The 27,408-nt window shown below is 44.1% G+C and overlaps 1 protein-coding gene across 5 annotated transcripts in view; it reads left to right on the top strand.

Annotated features, from left to right (window-relative positions):
* LOC105489259 (ADNP homeobox 2) overlaps positions 1–27,408 on the top strand; it is a 61,152-nt gene that overhangs the window by 22,030 nt on the left and 11,714 nt on the right. For 2 of the 5 annotated variants that reach the window (XM_011753970.2, XM_011753969.2), the window contains one exon: positions 18,591–18,711. In XM_011753970.2, coding sequence (XP_011752272.2) covers positions 18,604–18,711 — 108 coding nt within the window. In that variant the 5' untranslated portion in view covers positions 18,591–18,603. Of the gene's footprint in view, positions 1–10,114; positions 10,457–10,855; positions 16,110–18,590; positions 18,712–27,408 lie in introns of those variants that run through there. The other 3 variants (XM_011753971.2, XM_011753972.3, XM_011753968.3) reach the window with 3 other exon arrangements.

Raw genomic sequence — 27,408 nt, 5'->3', positions numbered from 1 at the left:
CCTGGGAACCATCAAAGACCCTGGACTCACTATCGCTTTACCCTTGATCTGGGTGCAGAGGCTTATTCTCCTTGTCTTAGGACAATAGCTGACACTGAAAACTTTTTGAGGCTTCTGATGAACCGGTTTGTATTAGTCCATTTTCACACTGCTATAAAGATACTACCTGTGACTGGTGATTTATAATGAGTTTAATTGACTCACAGTTCCACATGGCTGGGGAGGTCTCAGGAAGCTTACAATCATGGCAGAAGGTGAAGGAGAAGCAAGGAACCTCTAATATGGTGGCAGGAGAGAGAGAACTCAGTGGAAACTGCTCCTTTTAAACCATCAGATCTTGTGAGAATTCCCTCACTATCACAAGAACAACATGGGAAACCACCCCGTGATCCAATCACCTCCCACCAGGTTCCTCCCGTGACACATGAGGATTACAATTTGAGATGAGATTTGGGTGGGGACACAGAGCTAAACCATATCACAGTTCTCGTCTCCCCATTTGACCTCCTTGTTCCTGCTTCCATGCAGACATTGCTGCTGTCTGAAAATGCATACTTCCCAGCCAGCCAATTAGCCTTTTAGGAGGTTCTGTTCCTCTCCCCTTACTGTTCACACTGCAATGCCCTGAATCCTGCTGCTCTCATGCCTCTGCCAAGGAAAGGGAGCCTGAAGGGAGTGCTACCTCAGCCAGGGAGCCTTCTGTAACTTTTTAGGTTCACTGGAGACCTTGATGGAGAACCCTGACCTAATACTATTTGTGGATGGATTATAGCTCAAAAGTGAAGCTGGAAGTGGTCAGGTAGGATGTGCTATCACCACTCTCTCTTCTTTGTTAAGGATATCGTCCTCTCCCGAGGTAAAATCAACCCTGATGGCCAAGCTCACTGTGCTTACTAGAGATTGTCAGACAGTGAGAGTCCAGAGGGGCTGCACGCAGGGACAGCACGTGGGCTTTGGGAGCAGCACACAACTGTGGGAAGCTTTGGAAACAGGAGGTTTCTCACTTCTACTGGGACCCCCATCCAAAATGGACGACAAGTTCAGAAGCTTTTAGCTGGACTCCTACTTCCTAAAGAGGTGAAGCCTTTCCCTTCTATTAATAAGGTTGAGGCCTAGGCAAGAAGAGACACCACGGAAACTAAAGGAAATACTTGGTCCTCATGCCAAACCGTTTTAACAAAGGCTGTGATCCTAATCTAAACCCCTAAAGAATAAACCCCTGGAGGGATTCAAAGAGGCCGTTATAAGATATCCACTGTTGTGGAAGAAGCCTGGTTGTACCGTTACTCAGATAATCTCTGGCACTTCCTGTTGGTGGTACTAGATGATTTCAGATGAATATTGGCTAAATTTCTCAATGAAACTACAGTTCATGGTACAGACAAATTGGTGACTCTCTTAAATCGATATTGGTGGGGGAACTTTAAAAAGATAGTTGAGATTATTTTAGGCATGTATTACGACCTGTCGACCATATAATTGTGGAAAAATCCATAAAGATGGAACATGGCCAGGGATTAAGATCTCAATAGCCCCATGAGCATCTTCAGATGGTGATATGGTTTGGCTCTGTATCCCCACCCAAATCTCATCTTGAATTGTACTTCCAGAATTCCCACATGTTGTGGGAGGGACCCAGTGAGAGAGAATTGAATCATGGGGGCGGTTTCCCCCATGCTGTTCTCATGGTAGTGAATAAGTCTCACGAGATCTGATGATTTGATAAGGGGAAAACCATTTCACTTGGCTCTACTCTCTTTTGCTGCCACCATATGAGACGTGCCTTTCACCTTCTGCCATGATTGTGAGGCCTCCCCGGTCACGTGGAACTGTGAGTCCAGCTGAACCTCTTTCTTTTTTAAATTGCCCAGTCTCGGGTGTGTCTTTATCGGCAGTGCGAAAACAGGTTAATACAGATGGATTTTACCTGCTTCTGCCCTCCGTTGAGAGTTGAGGATGTTTTAGTTATTGCATGTCTATTTTCAGGGTGGGTTAAAATATTTCCTTAACAAAAAGCCACAGCCCTTACAGTTCCTAAAAAGCTGCTTGCTTCCATGTTTCCAACCTTGGAGCATCTCCGCTTTCACATCAAGTGACCGAGGTACACACTCTATGGAGCCATTGTAAGAGGATCCTATAAAGTGTTACCTCCTACCCCCAAACCACACTGCCTTCACTACCCACATATTCTGAATAGATTGAGAGAGCCAACGGCATCCTTAATTAAAGGTAGGAAAATTTTCAGGACCCCTGGAGCTCCTTTGGCCAAAGGTAGTCCCACTCCCCTTCTGGCCATATCCCTCCTTCAGGAGGGAACATCAGTTACCCTCTGAACTGGTGCTATAGACTGAACGTCTCACCAAAACTCATATGTTGAAATCCTAACCCCCAATGTGATTTATTAAGAGTGGGGTCTTTGGGAGGTGAGTAAGTTATGAGGGTGAAGCCCTCATAGATGGGGTTAGTGCCCTTGTAAACAGAGACCCAGAGGAGACCCATCACTTCTTCCACCATGTGAGGTACAGTGAGAAGATGGCCTTCTATGATGAACTAGGACTTCACCAGACACTGAATCTGATCACTGCCTTGATCTTGGACTTCCCAGCCTCCTGAACTGTGAGGAATAAATTTCTGTTGTTTATAAGCCACTCAGTCTGATATTTTGTTATAGCAGCCTGAATGGACTAAGACAGCTTGTAATGCATTTAGGATTTCACCTCTGATACTAGCCCTGGCCCTGCTGCACCCAGACAAGCAAAATACTGGTGATGTTGAATATTCAACAGCCCCCTTCTTACAGCATCTTCCTAAATAGCTTCCTCATGATCTTCAACCTGGAGATTTTGTCTGTTAGAAGAGATGTCTGAGAAAATTGCTCTTAAATTTTGTTGGAAGGGACTTACCATCTACGTTTACAACAACCACAGCAGTGAAACTCCAAACATTTCACAACTTGCTAAAGAAGCAATCCAGAATCCCGCACAATTGGAAGCCTATTCCAAGAGCAGACCTCAAGCTTTAGAGATTCCCCAGAAGCAGCCCATCTTAGGAACTAGGAAGCTGACTGACTCAAGACCACTGTTAGAACAAGCTCAAACAGTGGAAGGTTTCTACTCAAGACAGTGGATCAAGACTCTGATTCTTGTTTTAGTTTTCATCTTTTGCCTATGATCATTCTTCTAATTCTCTATAGGCCTCTTGTTGCTGTCCACTCATAATGACCCCCTTTTTCTCTTTTCTTCCCTTTTTATGATAATAGTTAGATCAGAAAATAGTCTAACACCATTCTCAGATTATCCCAGACAGTAGTCAGTGCCCTCAATCTTACTGACTACAGGACACGCCATCAATCACCACATTCCAATGATGAAAACCTCTAGGCAATTCTAGTTTTATTAAATGAGACATAGCAGATCACAGCTGATAGCGCTTCCACTTGCATCTACATGAACAATAAAACCTAAAACTAAATTTGCATTCAACAACCTTCATAGAGTGATAGACCAGTATTTGCCACCTTAAAGATACCAATAGAGACCCAATTAGCATAACCCAGCTAATGTAAAACCTTGGTTCCAAGCTAGTGTCATAGACAAATCCCTTTTTTCCTGGATCTCCATACACCCCTATTGGATGCTACTTTCTTTGGGTCCAGAGCTGATTGCTTTCATGAACTTTATTTTATTTTATTTATTTATTTTTTGAGATGGAGTCTCACTCTGTCACCCAGGCTGGAGTGCAGTGGCGCTATCTTGGCTCACTGCAAGCTCCACCTCCCGGGTTCATGCCATTCTCCTGCCTCAGCCTCCTGAGTAGCTGGGACTACAGGTGCCCGCCACCATGCCCGGCTAATTTTTTTGTATTTTTAGTAGAGACGGAGTTTCACCATGTTCGAGCCAGGATGGTCTCGATCTCCAGACCTCGTGATCTGCCCACCTTGGCCTCCCAAAGTGCTGGGATTACAGGCGTGAGCCACCACACCTGGCGAACTTTATTTTTTATTTTTATTTATTTATTTATTTTTTGAGACAGAGTCTTGCTCTGTCTTCTAGGCTGGAGTGCAGTGGCACAATCTTGGCTAATTGCAACCTCTGCCTCCCAGCTTCAAGTGATTCTTCAGCCTCAGCCTCCTCAATAGCTGGGATTACAGGCATCCGCCGCCACCACACCCAGCTAATTTTTGTATTTTAATTTTAATTTTTAAAAAAAATTTTTTATTTTTAGTAGAGATGGGGCTAGTCTTGAACTCCTGACCTCAGGTGATCTGCCCACCTTGGCCTCCAAAAGTGCTGGGATTACAGGCATGAGCCACCTTGCCCCAGCCTCTCATGCACTTTAGGAATCGAATTCTGAGACTTGTCTGTACATACAGACTCTAATTTTAGAAATCACCAAGGCTGGAAATCCGGCTGATCATTCAGGCACTATTCCTGGAGAAATTACTGACTCATTGTTTATACGAACAAGCAGAGCAGCGTTCCCAGAGGTGGGAATCATACAAGTAGAGGAGACTTTGAGAAAATTACTACTCACTCTGGCAGAAGTGAGAAGTGTGAACACCACCTCCTGTGCCCTGGATGGAACACAGGCCAGTCTCAGCTCACTGGTGTACATGGTGACGAACAAGCCTATTGCTCTAGATTTCTTGTTGGCGAGTCATGGCATCTGTGCTGCTAATACTCCTCGCTGTACTTGGATGAATGAAACAGGCAAAGTGAAAGAGACTATACAATGCCATAAGGGAAAAACTATTTGTCTCTTTAAGGCTGATCCTATGGGATCCCCTATGGCCTATGGGATTTGTTCTCTTGTTCTGGGATGGGAAACTGGTGTTCCCAGTTCAGAAGCATCTTATGAGAACTATTAGTCATGTTTTGTCTTAGTGGTCATGATGCTGTTGGTTGCATCCTCTGCAGAGTCTGCAGTGCTTCTGTGCGGCTGCTCTGTCATCAGATGATCTCCATGATGCTACAACACAAAGAAAAGATTTCTCATGAAATGATTGCCTATGGAGGCAACCAGACATCCTCCAAGCTGTGAAGATCTGGATCTCAAGCCTCCCCTGAGCTGTCCAAACTCTCCAGTGAGAGAATGACCACAAGGGGAAGGGAGACCAAACTGAATGTGCCAACGAAAAATGGTCTGACTGTACAAGATGATCTGTGACCTGTGCCTCTGCAGCAATCAGCCCAAAATGGCCAGGACTAAGTCAGTGACTGCCCGTTTTCCATGCTTTTATTGTTTCCACTTCTAACTCAGGACCAACCAGAGAAAGCCAAGCATATTTCCAAAGCCAGTAAGCTCCACAAAAACAAGTGCCCCCTCTAGGGCTGCCTCCAGCTCTCCATGCCAACAACTGCAGATTCTCTCCCCTCCAAATTTTCTCTCAAGGCTGGCCACTGCTTTTCATCTTCACTGCTGCCACCCTCATGTCAGTTCCCAACTGTCATCATCTTTCACCAGGACTGCTCCAACAACCTCCTCTTAAGCTGCATCTTCCTTTCCTCAATCAACATTCCTTTCTCCACAGGACAGCCCTGCTGTACATTTCAAATGCAAATCTGATCCTATCAACCCAGCCACTGAAACCACTTCCTTGGCTTCTCCTTGGTCTTAATACAACCCAAATGGCTTCCTAGCCTGGCCCTGGCCTCCCCTGTGATCCTCTTCTTCCTGTGGCCTGCACTTTGGCTGCTCTGGTCTGGCTGTGCCAGGCTCCCTCAGGCGCAGGCCTTCTTTGGGGCCTCTCGCAGACCTCTCTTCTTCTCCGCCTCTCACAGCTTTACGTATCCCCTGATCCCAGACCCTGCTTCTTCGAGACTGCGGGTCTACATCAGGTTTCTGGGTCACAGGCATATATGGAGATTTCCTTTCTCAGGAGCAGTGACCAAAGTTTATAAGTACATTTTCATTGTGTAGTTATTTCGCGGATGCCTTTCTCCTCCATTAGCTTAAGCTCCAGGAGAGCAGGGATGGAGTCTGCCCAGCACTGTATTCTTGGCACCTGGTGGACCTACACAGAGCGTATGTGGGATACAGGGGAGAAATAACCTGGTGTGGTGGTTTATGCCTCTCAGTCCAGCACTTTGTGAAGCTGAGACGGGAGGATTCTTGAATCCAGGAGTATGAGCCCAGTCTGGGTAACATAGTGAGATCCTTTCTCTAACAAAACCGAAGAACTTAGCCAGTCATGGTGGTGCACACCTGTAGTCCCAGCTACTTGAGAGGCAGAGGTGGGGAGATCCCTTGAGCCCAGGAGGCCGAGGCTGCAATGAGCTATGATCCTGTCACTGCAGCCTGCCTCTAAGAGTATGACCCTGTCTCTAAGAGAAAAAAGAAACCTCAAAAAACAAAGTAGAGAAAGAGTACGTGTAAGTTGTTCCCAAAGCTCTCCTCTTCTGTGGCTCACTGGTTTTAGATGAACGCTGCAGTTTCTTTGATTGTACATGTGCACGTGCACAGTCGTCTCTGTGCGTAGACCAGTCGGGCTGCTGACTATAGTTGTACATGCTTGTGCTTTACACGGAGCGAGCGGAGCAGGAAGTGGGAGCTGAAATCCAGCTCACTCTGTTCACATAGGTCTGTGCCCTGCTGTGGGGCTGGGTCTGCACAGAAGCAGAGGAAGTGATACTGGAAAACATACCAAGGCACCTTCATCTTGACGAGCCAGGTCCCGGAGGACAGCAACACACCCAGAGGCCCTGCTTTTCTAATTCACACAAAGGTGCCTGTGGCTGCCACAGTCAACTCTGGGGCTCCCTTTGTTGTGAACAACTGTCTTACAAATGCCAATGCTGGTTGTAGGGGGACCTAGCTGAGAGCGTGGGAAGCTTCCACATGGGCCATCTTCATTTTCAAACCTAACGGAGCAACCGGAGTCGAGGAATCTACTCTTCTACTGCCACCAAGTCTGTGGTCTTCTTGTTATTCAGAAGTAGGTGTGCAGAATAAACCTGCATGAGCTGTGACTTGCCTGGTAGATAAGTCCTGAGGTCCAACTTGTGTCTTTGGTTTGATGACTTCAGTGTCATGCACTTTCCTGAGTCTATGAAAATGATCTTGACAAGTCCCCAGGTCATATTGCTCGTTCCTTCTGTGGTGGGAGGGACAGTCTTTTTTATCTGAACGCTGTGGATGGCGGTTTTAAACTGTATTCATCAGATATCCACGCTGAAGTGTTTAGGGATGGTGTACTGATGTTTGCTTAAAAAAAAATGAGTAACAGGTAAATATTTGAATACATATGTGATAACACAAGTAAGCAAATGTTAACTGGAAAAGCTAGGTGATTGTGTTCCCTGAACAATTATTTCAACTTTTCAGTACATTCAACATTTTCATAGCAAAATGCAAGGGGAAAAAAATCATTCGACATTTAAATTTTATTATATTTATATTTATCAAATTTATTATATTTATGAAAATGTTGATATTGTATTTATTAAAGTAATGTAGGCACAAGGGATACAATGATGAATGAGACGTGGTCCCTATTGGCGCCCCGTAGAGAGACAAGCAGTGAGCAGATAACAGTAAACAAGGTGGCGAGGGCAGCAGGAGACACAGAATGTTTTGGGAATGTCAAGAACTACCTCCCACATTTTGATGTGTATGTGTGTGTGTATGTGTGTGTTCAGAGAGATCTTTCTGGGAGAGAGGCCGGTAGGGTTCAGCCTTGAATGGCAATGGAATGAAAATTAGCTCAGGGGTTGGGACAGGAATCTCATGAACAAACACCATGTGGTGTTTACAGGAGCAAAATGGGGCTGGGGGCTGACTGGTCAGCTTTGGAGAATTTGTGTGTCATGCTGACCAGCTGGGCTTGATCCCTGGGGGATTTTGAGTGATTGCGGCAAGAAGGGAAGGACAGTCAGATTCACTCTTTAAAAGGGCTGACTGGGGAAAGTACCTGAGGTACCAAGCTGGAGGTAAGGTGGTGGGAGCCTGTGCAGGTGTTACAGGCAGGAGATGACCTGAATGCCTGCAGTGGTAGTGAGGCTGCAGATGAGGGAACAGATCTGACGAATATTTGGGATATAAAGTTGGAAAACTGGAGACAGGGAACACGCTGCTTGCTGTAGGAGTGGCTGTTGAGGAGAGAACGATGGGCTCAGATTTGAACGTTTTGAATCTGAGTTGCCTGTGGGACTCTGAAGTGGAGCTGCCCCCTTTGGCAGCCAGAAAAATACAACTGAAACGTAGGAAGAGGTGGAGATACTGGTTTGGAATGGAAATAACAAGATTTGAATCTGTGGTCGAAATTAACAAGGGAGAAAATGCAGAAAAAAATGAGAGGCGTGGGAGTTCCAATACCCAGCACGGTGCCTGGCACACAGGAAGCAGGTGGCGCACATGTGCTGCACCATGTAGGAAAAAGCCAGCAGGATCCCAGAGAACACCGCGTTCAAGGATGGGCCAGGAAGAGACGCAGGCGAAGATGAGGAAACAGTTCGTAAGTTTGGAGATTAAAGAGCCCGTTTGGGGAGTAGTGGAGTAGGGGGTGGGTTTGTGGGGAAGGTCTGTAGGAAAGGGGGATTGGTCTGTAGTAACAAGTGGAAGATAGATCGAGAAAGACGAGGCCTAAAATCTGTTTTGGACTCAACAGTTAGGAGGGCACTGGTGACCAAGGCGTTTCGGCAGAGTGGTGAGGGTGGGGGTGAGAGGCATGCAGGGGGCTGAGGAGACAGACACAGGGACTGCTGTTTTGAGAAATGTGATAGAATGAGAGGTCACTAGAGGATCAACGGGAGACTGCAGACTTTAACTACACTTTTCATCCCACCCATAATTTTGCAAGGAGGATATATAGGGACATCACATCCATTTACCACTGTAACTCAAAATAAAATTTTAACTCGTAAGCAAACATAAAGGGCAAACTCTTCTTCAACTATGACTTGTATTCCCGTAGGAAAAAAGCAAATTGTGGTCAGGTCATATCGGCCCACCATTTAACACAATTTTAAAACGAATATGGACATTTATTTAGTGCCTATTATGTTTTTAGTCACTGGGCTAAACTGAGCAGAGGGCTCCCATTGAGAGGGAAAAGCTGAAATTATGGGCAAGTGGATGGTGACAAGGAGGCTCTGGAGAGGTCTGTGGGCGGAAGGCCCAGCCTGGGCACAGCCTTTGCCCCGCGGCGGCTGGAGTGGGCCTCAGGGCTGGAGGCCGGTGGCGGGTTGCAGGGGCTCAGCACTCTGGAAGGAGACATGGCCTTGTGCTGAAATGGGCACGTGTCCTGCAGGGGGCTTCGCCAAGAAGGAAAGGCCTGGAACAGCCACGGAGGGTGCGGCTGAGTTAGGGTCAGGGGAAGGAACACTGGGGGAGAGTTTGGGTCAGAGTCAGGGTTAGTGCTAGGGTGAGGTTCAGGTGCAGGGTCAGAATTAGGGTTAAGGTTGGGGGCACTGGGGGAGGTGCCTGCGCTGCCCTCGTGGTTACTCCCACGTGCTCTGGGGCACGAGGGCGTCCGCCAGAGGCCTGGGGACTCCACAGAACGAAGACCTAGAGCCATTTTGAAAGCCCTACTCCATGTTCCACTCATTTTGAGGAATAAATTATTATTGCTACCCAATTGATAAAAACCTCTGCAAAAGTGAACTTTTAGGTTAAGAGTTTATACAAATGTATGCAATTAACCCTCTCCCCACACAACTTGTAGTAGATCTAAAAATCAGAATTCTCAAGAAAAGGTGTGATCACTTTCCCACAGGAATGATGAAGTCAGGAGACCCCAGCCAGTCGGTTCACCAGGATATGTCAATCATGGCACACTTGTCCCAGTTCTGGGAGCCAAAGTTCTATCTTCCAATGGCAAGGCAGCATTATCACAGCTGGGCTCCCATTGGCTCTGAGATGTGGGCGGGGTCACCACTCCTGGAGCTGGCACTAGCTCCACCCCATTCCATGCAAATGAAGTCAAAGCTGTGGTGAGTCCACGTGATTAGTCACATGGTTGATGACACACTCTCCCCACCCCTTTAGTGACGTCATTACCCACTCAAACTCTCACGAGAGTTTGCACAGATGTGGAAAGGAGCTGGCAGGGCAGTTCCCTGGGCCAGAAGGGAGTCAGGGGGCCCTACAGGGGCCCTCCACTGCCACCCCAGAGCCTCCAGTCCAGCTTTGGCCAGGGGCCCCGGGGGCCCTGTGGGAAATGCCAGGGGCCCCCAAGCACACTCTGCTCCCATTGGCTAGCTGCGCCTACATGCAAATGAGGGCCAACGTCACTTCCTGAGGCCAATCGAGCGCCATTTTCTCTTTCTGGCTGCGCGGGAGGAGGGGACGAGTCGCGCCGGGGGTGGGCGCGCGCTGAGGCGGGGGTCCCGCCGCGCGGGGCGGAGGCGCGGGCGGGTGCAGGCGGCCCCACGGGACGCGGCTGCGCTCGGCGGAAGACGCGGCAGCTCTGCGAGAGGCAGCAGCAGAGACGCGGTGCTCCTCGGGGGCCGAGTGGTAGGTACGGCCCGGCCCAGCGCGGGCCCGCGCGGCGACGCCCCCTGCCCCGGTCCTGGCCCCCGCCCCAGTCTGGCCCCCTCCGAGCCCCGCCCCCGTCGGTACCCAGCCCACACCCACGCCAGCCGCCTGCCCTGGCGCCGCCCGTGGCCGTCTCGGGAATCCCGGGACGTTCTCACGGCGCGGGTTCGCGGCCCGAACGGCGCCCGTCGACCCCCGACGCGCCCGCGGCCCGCCCCGCCCCGCCCGCCGCCGGTCACGTGGGAGCGGGGGCCGCCCCGGGAGGGCGGAGAAGTGGACGGGGACCAAAGGGGAGAGGAGGAATAGGGGGAAGATGGGGACGGGGACCGAGGGAGAGAGGGGGGACTGGTGAAGGGAGCGAGGAGTAGAGGGAGAGGGAACGGGGGTGGAGAAGAAGAGAGGGGGCAAGGAGCTGTGGCGACCCCTGTGAGGACCCCAGCAACGCCCCGCCGCCGGCCCGCCCGCCGCAGCCCCGAGACCGGGTTCTCCTGGAAGCTTCTCCCTGGAGGAGCCTTGAGTGACGGCAAATGTAGGGCAGGAGCTGACAGTGACACCTAAATCTGCCCAGGTTTTTTCCCCTAGAAAGGTTTGAAGAACAGCTGATAACGGGGCCCTGTTTCTTCACCGTTGAGCTTTCGATGCGAATATCAATAATTGATATGCAGATGTTGACTTTACATACTTTTCATCAGCCGTTGCTGGTTGCGTTGAAATAGATTCCGTTTACAAAATTTCTATCACAGTTGGCTTTGGAATGTTAAAAATTTTAACTGCCCTTTTAAATATTGTGCAGATGCAGAATGAGAAATAATTATTTTAAGTAGTTTATTTGAGCAGAATAAAAAAACTTGCCTGAGTGCTTAAAACTTACTCTATTTGCACGGGTTATCACTGCCTCTTGGGATCTTGAGGAATATACTGGGTGTGGAGGAGTGGGGTGGGGGAGGAGAAACTGGTAAGCAGGTAACTGACAATGCAGATTGGCAAGTGGGGCAGCAGATATTTGTAGAGTACTGTGGGCATCTGCCACGCAGAGCCTTTGTCAAAAAAGGGTTGTTTTTTTTTTTTATAAAGAGCCTTTGTCAAAAAAGTCTGGGAACCATTTGTAGAGGTGAGGAGCATTAGTGGGAGAGAGGACCACGTGTAAAAAGTTGCGTAAAGTACATGTTCAGCTGTGTTTGGAAGTTGGTAATGTATGTGTAACTTATTTAAAGATGTTCCTGGAGAGTTGGCCTTGTATGAGTGTGTTTTAATATTTCGGTTAAATTTCGGTTAGAGTTAGGACTTCACTCTGAAGACAGCATTGAGCCCGTCGTCCTTAAACATGGAAGTGACAGATGCATGTTAAGAAAGGGCGAGACTCCGTCTCAAAAAAAAAAAAAAAAAAAAGAAAGGAAGTACAGGAGTGGAGATGAGACAAGAGGTTGTCCTACCGGCCCTCTAGTTGAGGGGAGGAACAGTGAGGGTTAGGACATGTCTGAAAGGAGTTGATCATTGTTTCTGGGGGAAAATGACAGCTAAGCTAAGATTTTTAGCTGAAGAGATTCTGGGATTTGGGAGACACCTTTTTAATTTGAACCTAAGTTTGCAACATGCTGTTGGTTAATTTATGATTGCCCTCATAAGTTCACCAACAGCATATTGCAAACTTGGGTTCTGCCCTGCCCTTCACCCTCTGGCTATCGTAGACCTGTTAGGGCAATGTTTTACATAGGTGGAAACAGGTATCTCCCAGTGATTTGAACCCAGATCTGCCGAATATATGATCCAAATATTCTGTGTTTTTAAAGTTGTTCTTTAAAAAGCCCTGTATTCCAATAGTTGGGACATTTCATTTAGTTTTTTGGAGTTAATTAATAGCAAACTCAGTGCTTATGTGCTATTTTGCATGTATTAACTCATTTATCCTCATAGCTACTCTGTGAATTAGGTCATACTTGCTCTGTTTTACAGAAGAGCCAGCTGAGGCCTGGAGAGAGTAAATGATTGCCTGAAGATTACACAGCTCATAAACGGTGGAGCTGATGTAAACCCAGGCACACAGCTCTAGAATCCTTTTTGGTGACCATCGTTTTGTGCAATTTCACAGGAACTGAAAAAAGTTCTGTGGCGTTAAAAAGTATTGTTTATTACTGTATTACTTGAATGACTTTTTTTTGTTTTTTTTGAGACGGGGTTTTGCTCTGTCACCCAGGCTGGAGTGCAGTGGTGTGATCTTGGCTCACTGCAACCTCTGCTTCCCGGGTTCAAGCGATTCTCCTGTCTCAGCGTCCCCAGTAGCTGGGACTACAGGCGCACGCCATCATGCCAGCTAATGTTTTTGTAATTTTAGTAGAGACAGGGTTTCCCCATGTTGGTCGGGCTGGTCTCGAACTCCTGACCTCAGGTGATTCTCCCACCTCAGCCTCCCAAAGTGCTGGGATTACAGGCGGGAGCCACCGTGCCTGGCCAACATTTTTTTTTAGAGTGTATTTTTTTACTATAATAGAATATCCTTAAGAGATCATTGTACTAAAAAATCCCCAGAGAAATCCTTTATGTACCCTTTTGGGAAATAATATTTTCTTGTGCATATCAGTGGAATTTTATGGTAGTTCCATGCCTACCGCAAACCTTAGAAATTGCAATTTATTTTGACTTGAGATTGATATGTTAGTGCATGATATATAGGTTAGTGCATGATATAGAAACAGTTGGCCAACCTGGTTAGCTTGCTATTTTCTAGTGGTGAAATACAGATTTTACTGAGCTCTAAGAATCTGTGGAGAACAGTATCCATAGAGGATCTATAAATATGAAAACATTGAACTATTTTCTAGTTAATTCATCCGCTGGGCATTTTATATGGAATCTTTTATCTTAGGATTGATAAATTATGCTGTAAGAATGGATCTAAGAATGAATAAATTGTGGTAGCTTATATGGGTAAAAGTCAGCTTCCCTTCCTCAGTGGTTGGCAACAGTTATGAAACCTGTAGTTTACTTGTATTTTATTTTTTATCCTTTGTTGGTTTCCCTAAAGCTGTTAGGAAACTGCTAAAACAAACAAACAAACAAAAAAAACCAACACAAAAAAAGGAAACTTCCCCCCATTTTTTAAATGAAAAGGTATTTGTGTGCTTGTGTTTTGTTTTGTTTAGAAGGGCCACAATAACAATGATGAAGGAATGGGAGCACTTTCATTTGAGAATAAAAAGTGCCTATTTTTCAAATTCAAGGGGAAAAAATTAAACAGTGACAACTCCTTGGCCCTAGTCTCAAGCTTTGAACAAGTAACCCCAGAACCCTGCCCAGTCGCTGAGAGCCTCGTTTCAGTAAACCCTTTCTGAGGTTCGCGTATGTACAACCACGCTTATGTGAATCGGCCAGTCACCAACCACTCTGCTTTTAAAAGTCTTTGTACTCCAGGCTTCTCAAAACCCTGTGATCAGATCAGCTCTTGCTGTGTGAGTTGAGACTTTGTTGGAAGCAGTAAATTTAGCTTTTCTGTTTCAGATACATGTGGATGATGGTCCCTACTTGAGACAATATTGTCTGTCAGCCAGCTTTCGGAGAATAACCCCAGAGGATAGAGAGGATAGTAGAACTTTAAGGAGGAAATGAAATCAAGTCTGGTAGAGTCCGTGGAAAGCAGCTAACAAAATTTTTGTTGAGTTTTGCTCTGACCAAAGAAGCTGGTCTGGGCTAGAAAGTGACCTTGAGCTTAGTGTTTAGAAATGCATAACGAGGTTATGGCAGCTCTTGTGTGGGAGTGTAAGCTTTTGAAGGCTAGAACCCAAATCAGTGCATTTTATTAAAGAAAATTTTTAAACTTAAAATTTTATAAAGAAAATTTTTAAATTTTATATCCTCCCAGTTCTACAATGCTAGTGATCCTTAAATCTCTCCTTTTGCTGAGACCAGGATACATTTTTCACATAGATAACTTTGAAAATAAATCTAGCCACTCCAAAACAGCTTCTCAGAAACTTGGCATTTGCTTGTTACCCACCAAAAATTTCTCCTTATTATATGTTAACCCTTTCTGCCTCCCACTGCTTTCCCAGTTTGATTCCAGTCTACCTTTTTGATTTGACTTTTGCCAAATAAATTCAGACTTTTCCTCCTTTACCTCAATAATTTTTTGATGCTAATTTATTCACCTTGTATTTCTTGGGCACCAGCTTTCCATAGCCATTTCCTCTTCAGAACTCCCTGGCACTTTCTGCATATCTTATGGTTCTTATCCTGTTTTATTTTATATTTTTTGTTCATTTAATGAACATTTGCTATGTACTGTGCTCTGTGATGGGACCCTGTCAAGCAAATATGTTTACATGATTTCTGCCCTGAAGTAGTAGCCCAATAGGAGAAATGGATATATAAGTAGATAATTGCAACATGGTGAGTTGAGTGCAGTGGAGTGGTATATGGTTATTGTGCTGAGTCCTAGGAGGGATCAGTAAGCCTCTCCTTGGGTGGGGGATACAAGAGAGGAATGTAGAAGAAGAATTGCTTACTCAGAAATTGTCCTTAAAAATCATGAGAGAGTCAGGCATGGTGGCTCATGCCTGTAATCCCCGTACTTTGAGAGGCTGAGGGGGAGGACTGCTTGAACTCAGGAGTTCAAGACCAGCCTGGGTAACATAGGGCGACCCTGTCTCTACAAAAAATAAAAAAGGTTAGCCAGGTGTGGTGGCATACACCGGTAGTCCAAGCTACTCAGGAGGCTGAGGCAGGAGGATTGCTTGAGCCTGGGAGGTTGAGGCTGCAGTGAGCTCTAATCAAGTCACTACACTCCAGCCTGGGTGAAAGAGCAAGACTCTGTCTCAAAAAGTCTTGAGGGGTATTGCCAGATTACCCTGTAAAAGCATAAAAATGATAATTTTTCTACTTTTACTACCACCAGATGTTAGTAGTCTTAGTAGTTACTATTTTGATAGTAAAAAATTGACATTTTAAATGGCATTTCTTTAATTATTATTAATGAAGTTAAATAACCAAATATTTGCCACTTGAATTTGACTAATACATATTTTAGCTTTTATAGCCTACACATTTAAATGTTTTTTGGAATAGTTGCAGATTTATAGGAAAGTTACAAGTATAGTACAAATAATTTTTTTCGCTGAATTGAGAGTAAGTTGCCAAAAAAGTTGCCACATTACCCTAAATACTACAAGAGCATTCTCCTCTTCTTCCTTTAAACAAGAGCATTCTCCTACATATCCATAACAAAACCATCAAAATCAGGAAATCACTATATTCGAGTGGGTTATAGTCTATGTAGTTATATAGTCTATGTAACTGTATAGACTATAACTGTATAGTCTATGTAACTGTATAGATTATCACCATATACCAAACCACCCCAAACTTAGTGGAGTAAGACATGTTATTTAAAAAGCTCATCAGTTCTCTGGGTCAGTTCTATTCAGACAGGGAAGGGAGATGGTTTGTTTCTGGTCCACAGTGTCTGGGGCCTCATCTGGGAAGACTCAAAGGCAGGGGGTGACTTGACAGTAGAGGCTGGAATCCTCCAGAGGCATCTTGGCTTCCATGCTGGTAGTTGATGTGGAACTCCTCTGTGGTGTCTCTGTGGGCTCTGTCTACACACGTGGGATCTGGATTCTGAGCATGGTCATCCTGAGAGAGAGGTACGTGGCATTTTTATGATCTAGTCTTGGAATTCTCATGGCATTTCCTCCGTACTTTATTGGTTAAGGCAGCCACAAAGTTCTGCCCAAAGGTCAAGAGGAGGGGGCATAGATGCCCCCACTTGCGGGAGGAGAGTTAGGGCCATATTGTAAGAGCATGTGGGTTGGAAGGTATTGTTGTGTGTTGGGAAAATTCACTTTGCCACAGGTTATATCTGTTACTTGATATATGCCCAAATTGTCTCTTATCTGGCCTATGGGAGCCCTTTCAAGCTGGTTACTTTTGTGTTCTTTTGACATGCCTTATTGAGCAATTTCTTTATATTCTGGCACAGGGTATTCTAGGCTCATCTTGTCTTTATCATGCTCCAGCCATTTTTCCAAGGGTTCTTTTTAAAGGAAAGTGGTATTTAGGAATTAAGATTTGAGCCCTAGTTGTGCCTACTGCTACTGGGGTGTATAACTACATGAGTTCACTTCAGTAACCCCTAGTCTGGTCAAGTACCACAGGATTTATTTTAATTTTATGCCTTTTTAAATACTGTTTTAAACAGCTTGAGATATAATTTACATACCATACAATTCACCAATTTAAGGTGTACAGTGAATGGCTGTGAGCACGTTCACATCGTATATACATCACCACAGTTGAATTCAGAACGAAGAAGCCCTGCTTCCATCACTTCCCAGTTCTCCCAGCCCTGGCAGCCACTGCTGTGCTTTTTTTTTTTTTTTTTTTGAGGTGGAGTTTCGCTCTTGTGGCTCAGGCTAGAGTGCAATGGCGCGACCTCGGCTCACTGCAACCTCCACCTCCCAGGGTCAAGCGATTCTCCTGCCTCAGCCTCCTGAGTAGCTGAGATTACAGGCGCCCAGCTAATTTTTTGTATTTTTAGTAGAGACGGGGTTTCACCATGTTGACCAGGCTGGTCTTGAACTCCTGACCTCGGGTGATCCACCCACCTTGGCCTCCCAGAGTGCTGGGATTACGGGCGTGAGCCACTGCGCTTGGCCCACTGTTGTGCTTTCCATGGATTTGCCTGTTCTGGACACTTCATATAAATAGAAGCATGTAATCCTTGTGTCTGGCTTCTTTTACTTAGCATATTTCCAAGGTTCATCCATATTGTAGCATGTATGTTTTTCATTTCTTTTATGGCCAAATAATCTATTGTATGGATATGCCACATTTTATTTATCCAGTCATCAGTTTATTTATCAAATGCCCCAATCTGGGGGCATTTGGGTTGTTCACACATTTTGGTGATTGAATAGTGTTTTCATGAACATCCTTATGTAAGTTTTTGTGTAGATGTATGCTTTTCATTTCTCTTGAGTGGAATTGCTGGTTCATATGTTACGTATATTTTTAATCTTTTGTGGGACAGCCAGACTGTTTTCAGGCACACACCAAGACTGGCTGCACTGGTTTACATTACAGTTAGGAATGTATGAGAGTTCCAGTTTCTCCATGTCCTTGCCAACACGTTTCTTTTTTTTTTTTCTTTATAGGTATCCTGGTGGGCATAGTATCTCTTTGTGGTTTTGATTTGCATTTCACCAAATGGCTAATGATGTTGAGCATTTTGTTTTGTTTTGTTTTGTTTTAAGACAGGGTCTCACTCTGTTGACCAGGCTGGAATATAGTGGCATGATCAGACTCACTGCAACCTTACCTCCTGGGCTCAGGTGATCCTCTCACTTCAGCCTCCTGGATAGCTGGGACTACAGGTGTGCACCAGGATGCCTGGCTAATTTTTGTATTTTTTGTAGAGGCAGGGTTTCACCATGTTGCCCTGGCTGGTCTTCAACTCCTGAGCTCAGACAGTCTGCCTGATCTGCCTACCTCAGCCTCCTAAGGTGCTGGAATTACAGGCGTGAGCCACTGTCCCCTGCCTGAGCATCTTTTCATGTACCTTAATGGATATTTTTCTTTGGAGAAGTGTCTGTTCAGATCCTTTGCCCATTTGTAAACTGGGTATCTGTGTTTTTATTATTGAGATACAGGAGTTATCTGTATTCTGCATATAAGTTCCTTATTAGAAAGAAATATGGTTTGCAACTATTTTCTCCCGTTTTGTGGGTTTTTTGCTTTTTTGATGGTGTCCTTTGAAGCATAAAAATTTTTAATTTTGATAAAATCCATCATACCTATTTTTTCTTTCATTACTGGTGCTTTTTGGTGTCCTATCTAGGAATTCCTTAATGAATCTAAGGTCGTGAATGTTTATGCTTATGTTTTCTTGTAAGAGTTTTATAGTTTTAGGTCTTACATATAGGTGTGATCCACTTTTGAGTTAATTTTTGTATATGGTGTAAGGAAGAGGTCCACCTCATTCATTTGCATATGAATGTTCGCTTGTTCTGCAACAATTTGTTGAAAATTATACTCTAATCCTAGTGTTTTACCAACCCTGTCAAAAAATGTATTTTTGTGTATTATATACATGTACTTATTACAGTTTTGTTTTCTTTCCTTTTAAGGAAAATTTCAAAAATGTTTCAAATTCCTGTGGAAAATCTTGACAACATCAGAAAGGTGCGAAAAAAGGTGAAAGGTATTCTTGTGGATATTGGGCTTGACAGCTGCAAGGAGTTACTGAAGGTAAGAGGACATAAGTAGCCAACTGAAATATGGAGGTGAGATTTGAACTGGGGTTTTCGAAAAGTGGGTAAGATTCCTCAAAATGGAAATTGCTATTATACTTCAGATGACTGTGGGAAAGCCTCATTAGTACTTATTTATGTCTTTATGACATAAAGTGAGCTATCTATGTAAGCTGTTCAGGTTTTTAAGCTACTTTAAGGAGGGGATTTTTCTAGTCATTAGTTATTAAAAAATTGTTTTTGATGTTTGAGAGAAATGTGATTTATTTGTTATTTTAGCAAAAGAAAACTAACTTAATTTCCCAGTATTGTTAGAGCAATCCACAAATGGGCATGCATGAATGAAATGATAGGGGGTTTTTTTTTTTTTTTTTTTTTTTTTTTGAGACGGAGTCTCGCTCTGTCGCCCAGGCTGGAGTGCAGTGGCGCGATCTCGGCTCACTGCAAGCTCCGCCTCCTGGGTTTACGCCATTCTCCTGCCTCAGCCTCCTGAGTAGCTGGGACTACAGGCGCCCGCCACCGCGCCCGGCTAATTTTTTGTATTTTTAGTAGAGTCGGGGTTTCACCGTGGTCTCGATCTCCTGACCTTGTGGTCCGCCCGCCTCGGCCTCCCAAAGTGCTGGGATTACAGGCGTGAGCCACCGCGCCCGGCCGATAGGGTTTTTTTAAAAAAAATCCTGATTTGTGTAGTTGTATATGTGATTTCAGAAAAGTTTTCCTAAAATTTTGTCTGTCCTTATAACATTGAGAATATATAGTTGGCATATATAGTTTTAAAAAATGTTAAATAAAAGTTGTTGTATATCCTGGCCGGGCATGGTGGCTCATGCCTGTAATCTCAGCACTTTGGGAGGCTGGGGTGGGTGGATCACTTGAAGTCAGGAGTTCGAGACCAGCCTGGCCAACATGGTGAAACCCTGTCTCTACTGAAAACACAAAAATTAGCCGGATGTGGTGGCGGGTGCCTGTAGTCGCAGCTACTCAGGAGGCTGAGGCACAATAATTGCTTGAACCTGGGTGGCAGAAGTTGCAGTGAGCCGAGATAGCGCCACTGCACTCCAGCCTGGGTGACAGAGTGAGACTCTTGTCTCAAAAAAAAAAATAAAAAGAGTTCTTATATATCCTTGTAGTCATTGGTAATGATATTTTTGTTTTGTCTAATCGTTTATAGCCTTGCTTTCCCCTTCGTTAATAAATCTATTCTAGGATCAGATATGTATTTGGTTGTCATGTCTCTTTAGTCTTCTTTTAATGTCAATTCAATTTTTTAAGGTGGAATTCTGTTAGGAAGTTTGTTTTCTTTTTAGGTAACATGTCAGTAACAATGAAAGTTTCTCATCCTAGAGTCCTTTGTTTTTGACTTGACTAGAACTGAACATGACTCATGAACTTTTGCTTCCTTAGCCTGAGAATGTGCTTACTTACCTGAATTTGTTCACAGCTGTTTACTTTTTCTTTCCAAGACTTTATTAACAGAGAGATATGGTACTTCACAAGGGAAAATTAAGAGATTTGAATGGCTTAAAACTGTTAGATTAACTGTTGAATTATTAAAACTATTTTGGGGAGAAAATTTTATTTGTAGTTGGGCCTATATATTATGAAATTTTTGAAAATTCAAGCAATACAGAATTTTTTTATAGAAAAATTAGAAAACAGACACAGAAACAAGACAGTAAGACTCACGCGTAAACCATTACCCTGAAATATCCAGAATTAACATTGTTATATATGTATAGATTTTAAAAAATGGGATATATTCACATTTGTTTCTTTTTTTTTGAGACGGAATCTCGCTCTCTTGCCCAGGCTGGAGTGCAGTGGCCGGATCTCGGCTCACTGCAAGCTCCGCCTCCCGGGTTTACACCATTCTCCTGCCTCCGCCTCCCGAGTAGCTGGGACTACAGGCGCCCGCCACCTCGCCCGGCTAGTTTATTGTAGTTTTAGTAGAGACGGGGTTTCACTGTGTTCGCCAGGATGGTCTCGATCTCCTGACCTCGTGATCCGCCCGTCTCGGCCTCCCACAGTGCTGGGATTACAGGCGTGAGCTACCGCGCCTGGCCTCCACGTTTGTTTCTTAAAAGGATATAGTCAAATTGTGTAAGATACTGTACTAGCTGCTGTTTCTTTTTTCACTGAACCTCATAGTAGGAACCTTTTTCCATGTCAAATGCATTTATTCTTAATCCAGCACAGCAATTAGAGTTCTTTGTTTTCAAGCAGCAGAAACCAATCTGACCAATTTATACAAAAGAAGATTTATTGGAAGCCTCTTGGTGGGCTTTGGCAGGAGAACAGCTTGAACCTGGGAGGCGGAGCTTGCAGTGAGCTGAGATGGCATCACTGCACTCCTGCCTGGGTGACAGAGCGAGAGACTCTGTCTCAAAAAAAAAAAAAAAAAAAAATCCAAGTTGACTGGAGAACCAGCCCTGTAAAGAGAAGAGGAACCGAGGGAACTACCTGTCCATCATCCTCACCACTGCCTTGCTGTGTGTTTCAGATTTCAGAGTGGTATGTCACTCTGCCTTCTCATAAGATTTCCACAGCACATGTGACTTCAATCTTAGCAAGAGTTAACACCTCCAATAGGAGGCTAATGTCAATAGCCTGGCTGAGAAAAGTTAAGCTTTAGGAAAGGTAGACTCTTCGACACACCTAATATTTTCTAAACTATGTCTAAACCCTGCTACACATAGAAACTCTTCATGAGTTGTTTTTGTTGTTTGTTTGTTTGTTTTGAGACAGAGTCTCGCTCAGTCACCCAGGCTGGAGTGCAGTGTCTCGATCTCGGCTCATTGCAAGCTCTGCCTCCTGGGTTCACGCCATTTTCCTGCCTCAGCCTCCCAGGCAGCTGGGACTACAGGCGCCCGCCGCCACGCCTGGCTAAGTTTTTGCATTTTTAGTAGAGGCGGGGTTTTACCGTGTTAGCCAGGATGGTCTTGATCTCCTGACCTTGTGATCTGCCCGCCTCGGCCTCCCAAAGTGCTGGGATTACAGGCATGAGCAACCGTGCCCGGCCAGGAGTTGTTTTTTTATAAAAGTTAACATCTGATCAGAAATTAACATTGGATCTGGGATGGGTGAGGGATGCTTGTCAAGTTGCCTGCCAAACGTACCTTGGTGCTGCCAGTGCAGGACGGGGATGCTTGCCCCCTTGCTGCACACTGAGATGCCACAGCAAGTGTGGCATCTAGCCACCTCCCCCCAACCCCCAATCTGTGCCAGTCCCCTGTTTGGGGCTACAGTGAAATGTGGACCTCTTGACAACCTGGTACGGTCTTAGGTGGAAAATGTGAGTGAGAGAGTGGTTATAGGGTTGGGGACTGGGAGGAAGGCTGAGGCCAGGTGGGCTTTGGGGTGAGGGCAAGGCAGAGAGCAGTTTCAGCCCTGACCCTGGAAAGGGTAAAGGAGGCAGACCATGTGTGAGCTGAGACTCCAAGCCCTTGGCATATGCTCCATGTCCCATCAGAGTTCACTTTCATAATATAAAACACAAATTCAAAGATAAATTGTTAAGAATTCATGATGGTTACTGCTGAGCATTAAATCCCTCGAGTGCAGGCTTTGTGCAGCTGTGCTAGTTACATGCCCATGGAGCTGGCCCTCACTGGTATATTTTTTTCTTTTCTTTTTTTTCTTTTTTTTTTTTTGGACAGGGTCTCGCTCTTTTACCCAGGCTGGAGTGCAGTGGTACGATCACGGCTCACTGCAGCCTTGATTTCCTGGGCTCAGATCATCCTCACAACTCAGCTTTCTGAGTAGCTGGCACTATAGGTGCACACCACCACACACCTGGGTACGTTTTGTTTGCATTTTTTATAAAGTTAAGGTTTCACCATGTTGCTCAGGCTAGTCTCGAACTGCTGGGCTCAAGTGATCCGCTTGCCTTGGCCTCCCAAAATGCTGGGATTAATATATGTGTGAGCCACTGCACATGGCCCATGACTAGTATTTTCTTTTATTCATTTATGTTTTTTTGAGATGGAGTCTCACTCTGTCACCAGGCTGGAGTGCAGTGGCGCAATCTCTGACTCCCTGGTTCAAGTGATTCTCCTGCCTCAGCCTCCTGAGTAGCTGGGATTACAGGCACGTATGACCACACCCAGCTAATTTTTGTATTTTTTAGTAGAGATGGGGTTTCACCATGTTGGCCAGGATGGTCTCGATCTGTTGGTGGACATTTGGATTGATTCTACCTTTTGGCTATTGTGAATAGTGTTACAGTGAACCTTGGTGCACAATATTTGTTTGAGTCACTGTTTTCAGTTATTTCGGGTGTATATACCTAGGAGTGGAATTATTGGGTCATATAGTTATTGTTTACTTTTTCAAAGAACTGCCAAACTTTTCACAGTGAAAGTGTACCATTTTACATTCCTACCAGAAGTGTACAAGAATTAAATCTGTTCACATCATTACCAGCACTTATTTTTTTCTTTCTTCCCTTCCTTTCTCCCTTCCTGCTTCCTTCCTTCTGTCCCTCTTCCTTTTCCTTTCTCCCTCCCTCACTTGCCATCCTAATAGTGTAAAGTGGAATCTCATGGTGGTTTCGATGTGCCTTTTCTTAGACACAAATGCGTTTCAGCATTTTTTCCTGTGCTTGTAAACCATGTGTATATCTTCTTTGGAAAAATGCCTGTTGGCAGGTTCTTTCCCTGTTTCTTAATTGGATCTTTTGTTGCACAAAAGTTGTTAATTTTGATGAAGTCCAATTTATCTATTTTTTTCTTTTGTTGTTGGTGTTTTTAGGTCGTATCTGAGGATCCATTGCCAAGTCCACGGTCATGAAGATGTTCTCCTGTGTTTTTCCTAAGAGTTTTGTGGTTGTAGTTCTCATGTTAGGTCGCTGGTCTATTTTGAGTTAATTCTTATAGATTGTGTAAAGTAGGAGTCCAGTGTTGTTCTCTTACATGTAGATAGAAATTCAGTTGTTGCAGCACCATTTCTTCAAGAGACTGCTTGTTCCCTATTGAATGGACTTGGCACCCTTATTAAAAATCAGTTGGTCCTGGATATATGGGTTTATTTCCATACTCTCAATTATATTCCATTGATCTATATGTCTGTCCTTATACCAATCCTATACTGTTTTTTTTTTTTCCTCTTTTGAGACTGAGTCTTGCTCTGTCGCCCAGGCTGGGGTGCAGTGGCACGATCTTGGCTCGCTGCAACCTCCGCCTCCCAGGTTCAAGAAGTGATTCTCCTGCTTCAGCCTCCCAAGTAGCTGAGATTACAGGTGCCTACGACCACGCCTGGCTAATTTTTGTATTTTTAGTAGAGATGGGGTTTTGTCACGTTGGCCAGGCTGATCCCAAACTCCCGACCTCAAGTGATCCACTCACCTCAGCCTCCCAAAGTGCTGGGATTACAGGCGTGAGCCACTGTGCCCGGCCCCTATACTGTTTTGATTTAAACAAATAGTAAGTTTTATAATAAGTTTTGAAATTGGGAAATGTGAGTCTTCCAATTGTATTATTTCAGTATTGTTCTGGCTTTTTGGGGCCCCTTGTAATTTCATATGAATATGAGGATAGACTTTTTCATTTCTGCAAAGAAGACTGTTGGAACTTTGATAAGGATTGTGTTTTATATTACTTTGGGGATTATTGACATCTTAACAACATTGTCTTCCTATTTGTGAACATACTCTGTTTCTTTTTTTTTTTGAGACGGAGTCTTGCTCTGTCGCCCATTCTGGAGTGCAGTGGCGCATTAGAACACAAAAAGACAAAAATTAACGTAACTGTTAATTCTGAATATTTCAGGGTAATGGTTTACTCGTGAATCTTATTTTCTTGTTTTGTGTCTATTTTGTAATTTTTCTATAAAAACTTCTATATTGCTTGAATTTTCAAAAATTTCATAATATATAGGCCTAACTACAAGTTAATCTGATTTAGGAGATTCCAAGGGTTTTAGGAGTTGTATGTCAGGAAATAGGGATGAAGACCAAATGTATATTTCTGAATATCATACATGGTACATTTTTTTTATTTTTAAACCTTTAATCCAAAATGACTTTACATTTTAAGTTTTAATAGACAGCATGTAATTGGTCTTGCTTTGTTACCCAACCTGTTAGTCTGTGCCTTTTGAGTATCTAGACCCAGGGATTGGCAAACTATAGCCCATGGGTCAAGTTGGGCTTGCTGCCTGTTTTTGTAAATACAGTTTATTGGGGCCAGGTGCAGTGGTAATCCCAGCACTTTGGGAGGCTGAAGTGGGAGGACTGCTTGAGGCCAGGAGTTTTAGACCAGCTGGGATAACATAGCAAGACTCTGTCTTTAAAATAATAAATAGGCCGGGCACGGTGGCTCACGCCTGTAATCCCAGTGCTTTGGGAGGCTGAGGCAGGTGGATCACGAGGTCAGGAGACCATCCTGGGTAGCATGGTGCAACCACATCTCTACTAAAAGTACAAAAAATTAGCCGGGCTTGGTGGCAGGCGCCTGTAGTCCCAGCTACTCGGGAGGCTGAGGCAGGAGAATGGCGTGAACCTGGGAGGCGGAGCTTGCAGTGAGCCGGGAATGTGCCACTGCACTCCAGCCTGGGTGACAGAGTGAGACTCCGTCTTAAAAAAAAAAAAAAAAATAGGTGTGGTCGTATGCACTGGTAGTCTCAGCTACTCTGGAGGCTTAGGTGGGAGGATCCCTTGAGCCCAGGAGTTCAAGGCTGCAATGAATCATGATTACACCACTGCACTCCAGCTTGGGTGACAGAGTGAGACCCTGTCTCAAAAAAATTTTTTTTAATTAAAAGTTTATTGGAATAGCTATTCTCATTAGTTTAATATATTGTCCAAGGCTGCTTTTGTGCACAGTGTGGCAGGATTGAGTAATTGTATCAGAGACTCTATAGGCAGCAAAACCTAAACTATTTATTAACCTGTCCTTTACAGAAGAAGTTTGCCAGTCCTTGTTATTTAATGTGATTATTGATATGGTTGGTTTTAAATCTCCCATCTTGGTGTTTGTTTTTTTGCTTGTCTCATCTGTTCTTTAGTTTTCACTCTTTTTCTGCTTTCTTTTGGATTGAATATTTTTTATGATTCCATTTTATCTCTATTATTGAGTTATTAGCTATACATCTTTCGCTGACTTTCTTCATATCCTACTACTTCATCGGTAGTATTAGAACCTTAGAGCAGTGTGCTGTAATGTCTTCTTCCAGCCTTTGTTCTGTTGTTTTCTTCCACATGTTAGAAATCTTACAATATGTTGTTACTTTTATTTTAAACGGTAAAAAAGAAAAAAATTATATTGATCTACATGTCATTGATGATACTCTTCATCCCTTTGTGTAGATATGTATTTCCATCACGAGGCATTTCCTCTGCCTCCTGAAGAACTTCATATTTTGTAGTGCTGATGTGCTTAATTAACTCACTATACTTTCTCTCTAAAAAAAGTTGTCTTTCTTTTAGGAAGGAAGATATTTTTGCTAGGTGTGGAATTCTAGTTTTTTTCCCTTTTAATATTTTAAAGATTTCACTCTATTGTCTTCTGGCTGGCATTTTTTCCAACAATATGTTTTCTGTCATCTTTGTTCCTCTCTGTATTTTTAATACTTTGATTATAATGTGCCTTGGTTTGGTTTTCTTTGTGTTTCTTTTGCTTGGAGTCTGGTGAGCTTCTCGATTTTGTGTGTTTATGGTTTTCATCAGATTTGGAAAATTTTGTGGCATCATTTCTTCAAATAGTTTTTCTTCCCCTCCCCACTTTGTCCCTGATACTCAATTACACATATAATAGTTCCCCCGTATTCTCAGTTTTGCTTTCCACAGTCAACCATGGTTTGAAAATACTATATGGAAAATTCCAGAAATAATTCATACATTTTAAGTTCCATGACATTCTGAGGAGTGTGTTGAGATATCGCACCACCGAGCTCTACTTTCACCTCACCTCATCTTGTCATGTGGGCGCCACACAGGCATCGTGTCATCTCCCATCACAAGAAGGGTGAGCACAGTACGGTAAGATACCTCGAGAGACCACATTCACATAACTTTTATTACTGTATATTGTTACAGTTGTTCCATTTTATTGTTGTTAATACCTTCCTGTACCGATGTCCTGTACCAAATCTAATTTATAAGTTGTATTTTATTGTAGATATGTCTGTGTAGGAAAAAAACGTAGTGTATGTAGCATTTGGCACTGTCCACAGTGTCAGGATCCACTGGGGTCTTGGAACATGTCCTGTGCCGATAAGGGGGGGACTCCTGTATGTTAGGCTCCTTGATACTGCCCTGTAGCTCATTGATGCCGTTGTTGGGTTTTTTTCAGGTGTGTTTTTGTGTGTATGTGTGTGTGTGTGAGTATTTCTCTTGCTTTGTCTTCAGATTTACCAGTCTTTGGCAGCATCTAATCTGCTCTTAATCCCATGCGTTGTATTTTTCATGATAGTGCATTTTTCGTTCGTGGAAGTGCAGTTTACCATCCATCTTTCACTGTCTTTCACTTCTCTCGTTGCATTCATGTTTTCTGTAATTTCTTGTTCTCCTGGTGTTGGGTCATATTTTTCTGCTTCTTTGTATGACTGGCAGTTTTTGTTTTTTGTTTTCTGATTGGCAGTTTTTGGCTACATGCTGGACATCGTGTTTTATGGGTGCTAGATTTTGTTGTTTCCTTTAAATATATTTGGGTTTTGTTCTAGAACATGTTTAAGGCACTTGGAATTTTTAAGCATTGCT

Source organism: Macaca nemestrina, chromosome 19, assembly GCF_043159975.1.
Source record: "Macaca nemestrina isolate mMacNem1 chromosome 19, mMacNem.hap1, whole genome shotgun sequence".
Lineage (NCBI taxonomy): Eukaryota > Metazoa > Chordata > Mammalia > Primates > Cercopithecidae > Macaca > Macaca nemestrina.
The sequence above is the reverse complement of the archived record's forward strand: the minus strand, read 5'-3'. Positions and strand labels throughout refer to the sequence as shown.